This window comes from Salvia hispanica, chromosome 1 (genome assembly GCF_029641045.1).
Source record: "Salvia hispanica isolate PSC_SH4W2 chromosome 1, Shi_PSC_v1, whole genome shotgun sequence".
Taxonomy (NCBI): Eukaryota; Viridiplantae; Streptophyta; class Magnoliopsida; order Lamiales; family Lamiaceae; genus Salvia; species Salvia hispanica.
In genome coordinates, this window is record NC_142692.1 from 29,404,795 (window position 1) to 29,418,932 (window position 14,138).

Genomic DNA, 14,138 nt, shown 5'->3' on the forward strand with positions numbered 1-14,138 from the left:
AAAACTCGAATGCCTAAATTATGTAGACCGGAAACGAAAATGGATAAGTTTCTCATCGCTGAAAACCTTGAGTTTATACTCAATGATTCATGTCCTCCATTTCTTCGACATAATTCCACGAAGAATGTTCGAGAATGCATTATGCATGTACTTGACAAGCTCTTTGAGGAATAAGGTCAAGCTATTTTCCTTTAAGTGGCTCGACAAGTCTTGGTTAATGACGATGAAAGATGGATATCAATAGAATCTGTCAAGATGATTCGATTGGAATATCCTAGAGTGACAGAATGTTTTGAGGATCTTTTGATCACTCAAATAGTTTCTGACACAAGTAATCGCCTAAAGTAACAAGAAATGACTATAAGAAGGTTTAACTGAAAAGTAGAAAATCTTCAGAATAATAGTCGTTATGTTACTGTTAGAGGAAAATAACATGATAGATGAAGAATTCATAAAGGCTGCATTTTTCTTAATTCCTAGTTCATTTGAACAAAAGACTAGATATGGAAATGGGAGAGCCTAGATTGTCATCGAAGTTTGTTTAAAGCGAGAAAAGATGCTTTGTGAGTTGGATTGACCTCTTTTAGAGAAGGACAATGACTTACATGACAATGCAACTTCTAAGTAAGAGATCTTGATCCAGTTAGGGTTTTGTTGCAATTGTTTTATGGTTGATGCTTAGGGCATCATAGTATTAAAATAATATAATTGCGACAAGGTTGAGTATTCAACAACACATCAACTTCTTAATAATGAATGATAAAGTATTTATGGCTCTTAGTCTTAAGGCCAAGAAAATACTTAGCAATTGTTCGAACTGATCTAGACTATCAAGATTTTAACAATTTGTTTGTTAAATAGCTTGAAAGTCGAGAATGTCTGTTAGATGCACTATGAGTTAGAATCGTTTGATTCAGAATACTTATAGAAGTGCAACATAGAAAGACTAGCGAGTCTTAATGGTTTACACCATAAGAAGACAAGCAAAGTGTTATGATCTGTAGTGGGAGTCTAATCTACATTAACGAATCCCAGCATTCGTCTAATGAATGGGATAGTTATGTAAGAAGGAATCGAAGTCTTTCTAAGACAAGTTTGATTATGTGATGAGTTGTACTCATTAAAATCTTATCATTGATGGGATAAACATTAAAGAAACTACCAACATCAGTACCTTCTACAAAACACGAGTTGTGGACTAGAGCGTCTCTAGTCTAGCACATCTCAAGGTGTAATGTTGTTCCAACACGTGTTGGAAAAGTGTCCAAGAAATTGGAGTTGTGTACTGAGGCATGTTTTATGGTTTTTCCCAAATGATGTAAGGTTATAAGTTCCATAATCTTCAAAGATATAATTCTTGTATGAAGATCTAGAGATGAACTACAAGCCTAACAACGTGATAACTCTCAAAATAAAGAGAGAGATACCAGATTTTCCACATTACCAAGAAGTCATACCATTAGAAACTTTTGCACTAATAAAATCAACTTCAGTACCTAAGATTGTAAGAATCATATTGTAGTGGGAGCGTTCCACTGGAACACAACAAGTTCATGGGTCTAAGAGTGTCGTAAGACTCAGTCTTAGATTAACTTGAACATAATCCCTTTAACTACAATGTAGTATTGGTTAATTTGGATAATCATCTTTGAAAAGGTGATAGATTCCATATTACAATCTAAGATAGACAACATGTTTTACAAGACTTGCAATACTACCTATAGATTGTGTCAGTCAGTGGGAGCAAGTATCTTTGCAAGTGTAAATATGGATCTGAAATGGCTAGACAATGACAATGGGTTATGCCCAAAGAGAATTATCTTCTCGCAATCGTTGTGCCAGGATTTATTCGATCATATTGTCTATTAGAACTTACATAAATTAGAATGTATGTATTATGATTGTCAAGACAGCCTTCTATAAATAGAAGTCTTGAGGAAATCATCTACTAGAACATTCTAATGGGATATGTAATTAAGGGCAAGAAACGCATGATTGGAAGCTTATATAGACCTTCGTGGTTTTAGGCAAGCATCTAAATCAGAGTATATGTGTTCTATTAAAATTGTCAAATATTTGGTATTTGACTTATGTCCTTAACAGTGCTATAAGCACAAGGAAGTTGAAAGTGTATTACATATGGTATTATTGGTACTCTACGATGATGAAATCTACAAAAGTTGCAAACAACTAAGATTGGCATCTGGCGTAGGAAACCGGTTGTCTACCCAGTTTAAGATAAATGATTTAAGAGAAACTAATTACATTCTTAGCATCTAAGTCCTTTTAAGATTGCTAGAAAGAATGTTGAGATTCTCTTAGGAATCATATATCTACACATTGCTTGGAACATTTAAGCATTAGAAATTCCATGAAAAGGTTTATACCTCTCAAGATGGAATTGTCTTGTCTCTAGTCAAGTCTCGTTTGACGCTTAGTGAGATCAAGAATTATGAGACTAGTTTCGCAGATAGTTGTCTCATGTATGCTATAATGTGTACTAAGTTTGATATTAGTTGTGCTTATGCATAGCAAGTATATATCATATTAACCATGGCAAAGGATTTTGATTGAGGTAATGAATATACCCTAGTGCTTCAGAAAGACTAGTAATTATATTCTAGTTTACCAGTCATTCATGTATTGTCCTTGGGGTTACACTGTCTTAGTTTTATGACTAATCAGTGATCGAGTAAGCCATCCTCTGAATATGTGTTTACCTTAGGAATATCTTCCTAATAGCTTTAGTCGTAAGTTTGAGTATGCCTATGAGTATTATTTTTTACTACTCTAGTGAAGGCTAACTCAAGGGACACACGAGTTTATTAAGCTAAGCAATCACATATTGGGATGAAATTAATTAAAGATCAAGTACGCAGCAAAGACATTATGGTGAAAAATATATTATCAGAGAACAACCAAGCAGATTTTTCTTTCACTTTGTGAAATGAATGGTAGTTCGATATATCTAGTACAAAGACCTACTTTGAGTATAAGTGGGAGAGTTTTTGGCAGTGGGTATACTCGAAAGCATGTTTTGAGTATAAGTGGGAGATTATTAGGTTTGGTATACTGAAAAGCATGTTTTTTTTGAGCAAGTTTCGCGCGAATAGAATCTTGCTTGTATACGTAAAACTCTACAATCCATTTTTAACCCGATTCAGTATTATTCGAGCAGTCTCGCACGAATAGAATCACTATTATTATTACATTGTGTTTGCTTGTGCATTTATAAGATGTTTTACAAACATTTAAATGCATAAGAAGTAAACAAAGTCTAAGTCTTTTGCTTAGTAGACCGGTTGTGGGCGTCGTCCACTTTAAGGTAACACGGTCAGATCTATGCAATGCTTTGCAAAAGAAAAAGAAGAATTTCACAACTAGATAGGCTTTGGCTACCTATCGTGAAAGGTTGCAATGTCAGTCCGCATATTTCTAAGCCTTACTGAAATAAGATGACATTGGTGTGGTATAGCATTGAACGGATCTAACAGCAAGACGTGTCTTTATGTTATCTACTGAAAGACTAGGTCTTGATAAAATACTATTTCTTAATCTACATATGTTAGCATTGAGCATACGGTATTGATTATGCACTACTTTGACTTATCAAGTGGTGCGGGTTTTTCGCAACCCAATAATCCTGATATATTGGGTAGTGGTGATTAATATCTAGCGGTGCTAGGATTGCTATTATGTTGAAACGTGCGCGAGGTGAGTCTCGTTTGATAATATCCTCAAGAGGAGCTCGAACAAGGTTTTATTATTCGGAAAACTGGCCAGTTCGAGTTTTATTACTCTATGAATAATAAATAAATGTTTCTTGCTAAGTCCACTCTTGGAATTAATAAGATATTATTTAATTAAGTCCATAGCAGACATTAATTAATTAATTAATGGACATTTATATCTTAAGCGCGGGAAATAAATAATAAAAGTGGAAACCCAGATTACTAGTAATTTCGGATTTGGATGGGGAGAGTTCAATATTACTTCTGTAGTGGCTGCTCGCAATATTCCAATATAAGCTTGTATTAAATTGTGGGTTCAATTTAATTAGTAAAAAGCTAATTGAGGGAGCCCATATCCAAAACCTTCCATAGATCCCTGTCTGGGCCCAAAAGGAACTTAATATAAATAGGAGAATAAAGGAGACAGAATGATTCATTAATTTCTCTACAAAATTTCGTTCCTTTCTCTCTACAGAAGGAAGCGAATTTTTCTTGATTTTCTCCTCCGTGAGAATATCAGCTCTCCCTCCGTGAGGAATTTTTCTGTCTTCTTTATTCGAGTCCTAGTATTTTGATAAGATCAGCCCACCCTGATATTGAGATACAGTTCGGGAACCAGAGAGAAGATCCGTGGTCTAGTATTGAAGATCATCACGTGGAGAAGGCACGATCAATCGACGATTCTTTGGAGAATCAAATCGGTAACTCTAAACCATAGAATTCATGTTTTAGGATTTATTTTCTTTGAGCATGAATTATTTGCGTTCTAGCATGCAATTATCTAATTAACATGCGAATTGATTATTCGCATAATCGGTTAAATATATCCGTATCTGATTTATTTGTTTTGTACAAGTCTTCCGCTGTGCAAGGGACACCAATCCCCATCAGTACCAACACTAAAGAATACCCAATTGTAGTACTAGTTGAAGAGTGCAAATCAAACATTTCATTAAATTAAAGAGTAGAGGTCAATTATGGTCCTAAACATATGACCGAAATATCAATTTAATCCAAAACATTCACTTTTTGAAAAACAGGTCCATAACAAATAAAAATATTGCCAAAGTAGTCCTTTTTTAACGATTCCGTTAAAAAATTAACGATCAATACTAATTAACCACATTTAGACCTAATTAGAATATTAATCTATAATTAAGTAAAAAAATAAAATTTAAAATTTAAAAAGTTAAAAAACTATTCACATTCTTTGTCAAAAAATCTGTCTCCACCAGCAAATCGCCGGCATAACCAGGGTACGCCCCTTTCGGAAACGGATTTCCAGCGCTCGCCGCTGTCTTCGCGGGCATGGTGCTTAAGCCTCTCTCTTTTCGACTCCGTCTCTAAAAATCAGAGACAAACTCTAAATTCACGACTCCTATCTCTTTCTCCTTCTCCTTCGATAAAATTCTCTCCCCGATGAAATTCAATCCCTCTGCCGCTACCGTTGCGGCGCCGCCGGTTCCCTTTCTCACGCTTATCCTCTCTATCTCCTCAATCCCAACCAATTCACTCTATTTTCTGTCTCAATTCCAGCGGCCGCCTCTGTCAGTCCCTTGCCTGCTCTTTTCCTCCGTCATAGCCAACGTGTGATGACGCCTTACCGTCGCCCTCACACTGTTCCAGATCTGCCTCCCTGACTTTCTCTCTTTCCGTTACGGCTTTTCCTTGTCTTTCTCGTTCGTTTCCCTGCTCACCACTACACCCTCTCGGTCATGCCCATGTGCAATCAGCATACCACTTCCAAGCTCGCTCTCTCTTCGTGACGATTAGCCGGTGTGGAGTTGCTGCTTCCATGAAGATTCGCAGCTAACTGTCGAGCGGCTCCTCCAGACCGGGCTTCTTCCACCATCGTCAGAAAATGATTGTTAACTCAGCAATCGAGACTCGTGGGAGTCAGAAAATGGTTTGAAGGGTGGTTTTGCTGGGCGATTTCTTCATAGGATTTTCAATAGTGAATTGGAAGAGAATTATGGGAGTTGAGGTAGCGTGTTCTTGCAGAGAAGATTAGGGTTCTTGAGATGAACGAGAAGGAGAAAAAGAGATGGTTTGTACTAATTAAAATCCACTAATACAGTCAAAATATCACTAATCAAGAGTTGACCGTCAGTTTTTGACGGAATCAAAAGACCACTATAACAAGAATTTAATTTTTTAGGACCTGTTTTTCAAAAAGTGAATAGTTTGGACCAAATTGGTATTTCGGCCATAGATTTAGGACCAAAATTGACTTTACTCTAAATTAAATTATGTTACCGGTTACCACACAAGATTAAGCGAATCCATGACCCGTGTCCATTTGTATGTGGGACAGTTCATATTTTAAAACCTAATCTTTTTCTAATTCATTATTTCGTCCATATCTATTCTCCTTCTCTCTTGCATCACATCTAATTTACAGGGGGTATTTCTTTTTTTCTTCTAGAGCAAAACTTAGGTTTCATTTTTGTACTGCGTTTTTTTTTAAATCCGACTTTGGGAGAGACGCATTACGGTCATGCGTCTCCTTTTAATGAAACGCACGAGCGTCATGCGTTTTAGGTTAAGACGCATAAACGTCATGCGTCTCTGAATTTTTTTGAATTTTTTTTTAATTGAAAGACGCATAAGCGTCATGCATCTTAGGGTGAGACGCATAAGCGTCATGCGTCTTTGAATTTTTTTAATCTTTTGTTTTTTTAAATAGAAGACGCATAAGCGTCATGCGTCTTAGGGTAAGACGCATGAGCGTCATGCGTCTCTAAGTCGAATTAAACAGACGCGGCAGAGGCAGTAGCTTCATTCTGCGCAACAGAGGAAGAGTGAGCGATTTTTTGGTCGATTTTCGGCGATTCTCGCCGATTTTCGGCCATTTCCTCTTATCTTTCGGTAAGTTTTGTTCAATCTTTCAACATTTCTCACTTATTCTTTCTTTATTGCATAACATTAGGATTTCTAATGCCAAACTTGTCAAATTTACTAAATTAGGGTTTATAGAAAAAAATTGTCTCTAATTGTTATTATGTTGTATATTTTTTTATGCAGAAATGATGCCAGTATTTGTGAGTTTGTATTGGGGTGGTAGAATAGTTCAACTTCCTCAAGTGGGTATTGGTTATGATCCACCTCGTGCAAGAGGCTCTATCGTATTGAATTCATGTGTCTCATTCTCTGAATTAGTTGCAATGATATGTGCTAAGATAAGAATAGATATGAATAAACATTCCATTGAAATATCATGGAGGCATTGTCTCTATGGTACCGGTATGAGTTACATATGTACTGGGGTTGACAGTGATGACAGTGTGATGTTTATGTTTAATGAGGCTCAAAATTCTACTCGTCATATTGAATTATTTCTTGAGTATTTGCCTTTAAGAAATGTAGAAATCCCACCAATTGTTGATTACGGTGTTGGATCATCTACAAGGGTTGAATATATGAGCTTTGATTGTGGTATGAATGAGCAAGCAGATGTTGCTGATGCTACTGATGTTGGAATGAATAATCAAGTGAATGTTCAGGATAATGTTGATGTTGATATTGTACGAAGAGACCGTGATCCACCATTGTCGTCTTCATCATCTGACACTATTTTAAGTGAGGATTCTCAAGCTGCTGATATTTCCAGTGATGAGGAGGTAATATATAAACCCGTCGTGCAAGGTGAGCAACCACTTCCAGAATACGATCACAGTGGGTTGAAATATTTTCGCAAATTACCGAGTGGTCCTTTTGGAGTACCCGATGTTGGTAATGAACACAGCACTATGTACTGGGATGAGGAACATCCGTATCGGATTAATGCTGGAACAAAATTTGATAGCAAGTTGCATGTGAAGACTGCTATCACTATGTGGAGTTTGAGGCAACATCGACAATTTAGAGTGGTGGAGAGCAAATTAAGAAGGTGGCATGCTAAATGCAAATATCCAGGGGGGAGGACTGAAGATGGGGTAGCTATTATCAGCGAGACCGACGCTGAAAAAGCGAATGAATGTTCTTGGGAAGTTTCTGTGACACAACGGGCCCATGATGATATGTGGGAAATTAGGAAGTGGGTGGAACGCCATAGTTGTGAAGGCCATCGTAATGATAGAGGACATGCTAACTTTTCATCATCAATGATTGCTTTGTGTATTCGGCATCAATTGCTAAAAAATGCTGAGTACAAAGCCGCAGCTGTAAGAAATTTTGTTCATGACAAATTTCATGTGGTAATCAGTTATAAGAAGGCATGGTATGCGCGGAGAAGGGCTATAGAGATTGTATTTGGTGGGTGGGAGGAGTCATTTAGACAGTTGCCAAGCTACATGCTTGAACTGCAGTCAAGGAATCCAGGCACAATTGTTGAGTGGAAGCACAATGAGTTGTTGAGCCAGGGACGTAATAAGGTCTTCTATTATGTTTTCTGGGCTCTTGGGCCTGCTATACATGTTTTCCAAGAGTGTCAGCCAGTTTTAACAATAGACGGGACTCACCTTCGAGGAAGATTTAAAGGTAAGTTGCTTGTTGCTTGTGGTGTTGATGCTAACAAGAAGACTCTGCCGGTTGCATATGCTGTTGTTGATGAAGAAACTGGCGATAGTTGGCAGTGGTTTTTGGATCATGTAAGAATTCATGTGGTGAAATACCAAAGGGAGGTGTGCATCATATCGGATAGGCATAAAGGAATCATTAAGGCTATGCGTTCTGATGAATGGAAAAAACCGCCGATATGTCATCACAAATGGTGTTTGGTCCATTTGAGGAAAAATATCATGGCGAAATGTAAGGGCATTAATGTGAAAGGCAAGATATGGGGATTGGGTATCACAACTCAAGTACGTAAATACATCCGAAGGCGACGTGCACTGCGGGAGGAAAGTATTGTTGCGATACAAGAGCTCAATAAAGCCAAAAAAGAAAATTGGTCTCTTTGTTACGATGATGAACTGAGATGGGGGGTGACCTCAACAAACATGTCAGAGAGCTACAACAGAGTGTTGAAAGGTGTTAGAGAGTTGCCGATTAGAGCTTTAGTTGATCTGACATTTTGGAGAACAGTGCAATGGTGGGTAGATAGAAAAACAGAAATACAACACACCGAAGGTCGGTTAACCCCGTGGGCGAGGGATAAACTTGCTGCGAATGATGCGAGAGGGCAAAAACATTATTGTTCTGTACTTGACCGAGAACTAGGCCATTACCAAATTCTAATTCGTCCACGAGTGGAAGATGGTCAGGCAAAGGGAAACAACAAACAAGAGGTCAAGTTTTTCGATTCAAATTGCACTTGTGGGAAGTGGCAGATGTGGAGAGTTCCTTGTTCACATGCTTACACTGTGGCTAGAGATAGAGGTAACGCTATGTTTGAACTCATTGATAAACACAACCACAAAGCCACATGGGAAGCACAGTACTCTGGTGGCCCATTTGGAGCACCAAGACACGAAGACTATTGGGCTAAACCCGGATGGAAATTGTGTATCACCCCTGAGCAGTTGCTTCCTCGAAAGCGCGGACCAGGCAGAAGAAAGAGGATTCCTAATCAAATGGATGTCCGCGAGGATGATGAACCGAGAGCTCCCCGCAAGTGTAGGAATTGCGGCGTAGAGGGGCATGACCGAAGAAATTGCACAACCGGTCGTGTTATGTAGGAGTTGTTGACATTTGTTGCGCAGGTATTTTTTATTCTAAAATTTAGTTTTCCTTAATTTAATTTACTAGCGCATGTTGGATCTTGTTATGGTAAATCATACTCTTTCTGTTGTAACAGGAATTGTTGATGAAGACTGTGTTTCTACTGCGGTTGGATGAAAAGCAAGTTGTTACCTTTATCTTGGTGGACCTTTTTTATGTAATGATTTTCTCGAATTTGTGATGGATTGGTTGAGTACTTTTATCTTGGTGGACCTTTTTTATGTAATGATTTTCTCGAATTTGTGATGGATTGGTTGACATCCATTGACGAAATATGGTAGAATATAGTATATAGTTTTGATTCTTCAAAGTTTTCAAAAGTAAATACTATAATATATAACGTGTATAATGCATATATCATGATTAAAATATTAAATATTAAATAGTTAATTTAATTATGTGTATAATGCGTGTATGTACATGGTATTATTGTGCATGAAAATATATATAGGTACGTATATGTATTTGAATATAGTGATTATTAAATTAGTTCACTATTATAAATAGATAAGTACCAATGAATTTAGTAGTAGATAAAATAATTCTAAATAGAATAGCAAAGGAGTACCAATGAAAGTTGTGGATTTTTTAAAAAAATTTGGCAAGAATTTATCTTAAATTATGACACCATAAACCTGTTAATCAAGTACCAAAACATCAATATATAATGAAAACAAGTTCAAGCAAACAAAACATACATGACATTACATCATTTCACAATGAGCTACTTATACGTCGATGGAGTGTATTTCGACGGTTCAATCCCCTTATTCTTCCTAGTTGAAAATCTCTTCATCACTTTGCTCACGTACTTCCCAACCCCGGTGCGTGATGAACCCTCTGCAACTGGGCGAGGTTGTACATAGGTGTTCTGAACCTCTGCTTCCTCATTTTCCTCTTCGCTTTCATCATTTTCTTCTTCCACTTCATTTTCTTCTTCTCCTTCATCATCATCTTCTTCAACTCGTTGAGGAGCCACAAACTGGTAATTGTTGAAGTATGAATCGACCGATGCTCTGGCTCCACTCCATTGCTGCTCATCTTGGCTTTGTGAATAGGGGCGATTACTCCAATCAGGCTCAGGTTGGCTTGAGGAAATGAGGGGACGACTCCACTGTGACTGAGACTCCTGGGTTGGATATAAAGACCACTGAGGTGGGTCATACTCGGGATTCATAGGCACTGGTTGCACATAATCAGGATGCGGCTGCGACATCCTAATCTGTCGCGTGTTACCGTGTCCACCAACTCAAACACCCCTCACGCCAGGATGTGGATGTGGTATAGTCCTTCGTCTGTCAGGGATGACCACATCTTGGCGTTGGGAAGCCGGGTACTCCATCACATCGGCGTGGTTCGTAGACTGAAGGGTACGCCTAACAATTTCTCGAATTTGTCGCACTCTTGGGTCTATCTCTTGATCAGTAGTCAAATGCTAAACTTGCTGAAAACCCTCAACCTATATAAAAAAAAATCATACAAATATCAATACGAAACAAACTATAACACATGAAAGCATATAGTTTAATATAACAAACTTACAAATAATCTTATGTCAGAAGTTGTCTCGTTCATCCCAACAGTGGACTGTACCCCAACTTGAGTTAGGTACGTCACCGTAATCCTGTTATACCACGCCATGTATCCCGGACTCAGTGGAATGTTATTATACATCGTTGCGCCACCTAAGGTTGCCTCGAACCTTTCATATCTCATGTCCCATTCCCCAATAAAGAACTGACGCGCTTCTTCCCAATTAGTTCCTTTCTTACCACGCCGATTATTTTTTTCCAAATGATCAGCTTCTTTTAGCATCCTATCCACGGACTGAGGAATCTCCTGGTACTGATTAAATTGTCTGCGCACTCGTCCAGCCTCATGCGACTCGACATATGCCCAACATACCAAATAAGTGTCACAATGGGAGCATCCAGTCACATCCCTACAGTAGTCAGGTAGCATGCAATTTGCATATGGAGTCCACAGAAACTACAAAACCAACAATGTAAAAACCAAATTAATTTCATAATATATTTATAAATTAAGTAAAAAAAAAGACAATCACCTGCCCAGGTTTAATCAAAGATATTTGATCACGGTAATGCTCAACCGAAAATCTAGGAGCATTTCCTATGTGCGTAGTTCCTTTCCACCTATAAATAAAATTGATGTAAAAAGCCGTTGTCCCAAGAAACATAAACAAATAAATGTTTAAATACGTACCTAGCGCCACATGGCGTATATGGCTCGTGCACGAGCGCTCCTATGAACGACGGCCTCAATGTGGGCATTCTTTCCCACGCCCATAGCTGCAGAAGCACCATAGGCCCACCCAACTCTTTCCTCTGATCCACAGAAGCTCCACACAGATAATGATAAAGGTACGACAAAGCCGCACTACCCCAACTAATATTCTGCACTTCGTCCGGATCCTCCAATGCATTCAGCCACATATAAGGAACCTTACACCCCGTGGTGTCTGGTAGAATGAGTCCTCCTAACAATATTAGGGCATGGATACGTGCCCTTTGCATATATACATATGTAGGTAGGTCATCACCCAAAGGTATCCTCGTTTGACTGATCAGAGCGGTCATCAGCAAACCGCCTTGCTTTGTCTCTGACCCTGCATCTGGTAACCATCCCAGCAAAGCTTGACACTTGCTAGGCCAATTGGGATATCCGACATGATAGTCATGACCTGTGAAAACGTGACCGTCCGCTCTCAAGCTCCAAATGGCTTGCATATCTTCTAAAGTCACCGTCGCCTCTCCAATCGCTTGTAATAAATAATACTCCATCCGTCCCAGTTTTGGAGTCACATTTTGCCATAAAAGTCCGTCCCAATTTTAGAGTCACATTTTGCCATAAAAGTAAAATGCGGAAAATAAAACTCAAGAGCTCTTGAAGACTACATTGTGATTGATTTGAATTGTTCTTTGTGATACATTGTACATGGTTTTGATCATGAAGACCAGATTTAAATACAGAAACGGAACACGACCATAATGCAGAGGAGAGTCCCCTTTACATTATTCGCTTTTTTACTTTATTTTTTTTTCCACTCTAGCTATTTATTTTTATTTTTCTAAAACATGTGTGGAAAAACAAACGTTTCACATTTAATGGGACAGAGGGAGTAGTTATTTTGTGAAATTTGATAATGCTAAAGAAGTAAATATGTTATAATATTTGTATATAAATTTTAAAAAAATCATTGTTTGCATCTCTAGCTTATAGTACTCATACTTTCTTGCATATCACAATCTCTCTTGCAGTTTCTATTTTTATTGTCGTACCAACACTGAAGAATACCCAATTGTAGTACTAGTTGAAGAGTGCAAATCAAACATTTCATTAAATTAAAGAGTAGAGGTCAATTATGGTCCTATACATATGACCGAAATATCAATTTAATCCAAAACATTCACTTTTTGAAAAACAGGTCCATAACAAATAAAAATATTGCCAAAGTAGTCCTTTTTTAACGATTCCGTTAAAAAATTAACGATCAATACTAATTAACCACATTTAGACCTAATTAGAATATTAATCTATAATTAAGTAAAAAAATAAAATTTAAAATTTAAAAAGTTAAAAAACTATTCACATTCTTTGTCAAAAAATCTGTCTCCACCAGCAAATCGCCGGCATAACCAGGGTACGCCCCTTTCGGAAACGGATTTCCAGCGCTCGCCGCTGTCTTCGCGGGCATGGTGCTTAAGCCTCTCTCTTTTCGACTCCGTCTCTAAAAGTCAGAGACAAACTCTAAATTCACGACTCCTATCTCTTTCTCCTTCTCCTTCGATAAAATTCTCTCCCCGGTGAAATTCAACCCCTCCGCCGCTACCGTTGCGGCGCCGCCGGTTCCCTTTCTCACGCTTATCCTCTCTATCTCCTCAATCCCAACCAATTCACTCTATTTTCTGTCTCAATTCCAGCGGCCGCCTCTGTCAGTCCCTGCCTGCTCTTTTCCTCCGTCATAGCCAACGTGTGATGACGCCTTTCCGTCGCCCTCACACTGTTCCAGATCTGCCTCCCTTACTTTCTCTCTTTCCGTTACGGCTTTCCCTTGTCTTTCTCGTTCGTTTCCCTGCTCACCACTACACCCTCTCGGTCATGCCCCTGTGCAATCAGCATACCACTTCCAAGCTCGCTCTCTCTTCGTGACGATTAGCCGGTGTGGAGCTGCTGCTTCCATGAAGATTCGCAGCTCACCGTCGAGCGGCTCCTCCAGACCGGGCTTCTTCTACCATCGTCAGAAAATGATTGTTAACTCAGCAATCGAGACTCGTGGGAGTCAGAAAATGGTTTGAAGGGTGGTTTTGCTGGGCGATTTCTTCATAGGATTTTCAATAGTGAATTGGAAGAGAATTATGGGAGTTGAGGTAGCGTGTTCTTGCAGAGAAGATTAGGGTTCTTGAGATGAACGAGAAGGAGAAAAAGAGATGGTTTGTACTAATTAAAATCCACTAATACAATCAAAATATCACTAATCAAGAGTTGACCGTCAGTTTTTGACGGAATCAAAGGACCACTATGACAAGAATTTAATTTTTTAGGACCTGTTTTTCAAAAAGTGAATAGTTTAGACCAAATTGGTATTTCGGCCATAGGTTTAGAACCAAAATTGACTTTACTCTAAATTAAATTATGTTACCGGTTACCACACAAGATGAAGCGAATCCATGACCCGTGTCCATTTCTATGTGGGACAGTTCATATTTTAAAACCTAATCTTTTTCT

At 38.4% G+C, this 14,138-nt stretch overlaps 1 protein-coding gene and 1 pseudogene across 1 annotated transcript; one reads left to right on the forward strand and one right to left on the reverse strand.

Moving 5' to 3' along the window:
• The first annotated feature begins 6,716 nt into the window (after nucleotides 1-6,716).
• Nucleotides 6,717-9,349, forward strand: LOC148933568 (uncharacterized). The gene has a single exon (XM_089064598.1). The coding sequence runs from the start codon at nucleotides 6,758-6,760 to the stop codon at nucleotides 9,347-9,349; it is 2,592 nt and encodes an 863-aa protein (XP_088920724.1). The 5' UTR covers nucleotides 6,717-6,757.
• A 767-nt stretch (nucleotides 9,350-10,116) lies between these two features.
• LOC148933569 (uncharacterized) lies at nucleotides 10,117-10,734 on the reverse strand (annotated as a pseudogene).
• Nucleotides 10,735-14,138: the final 3,404 nt, after the last annotated feature.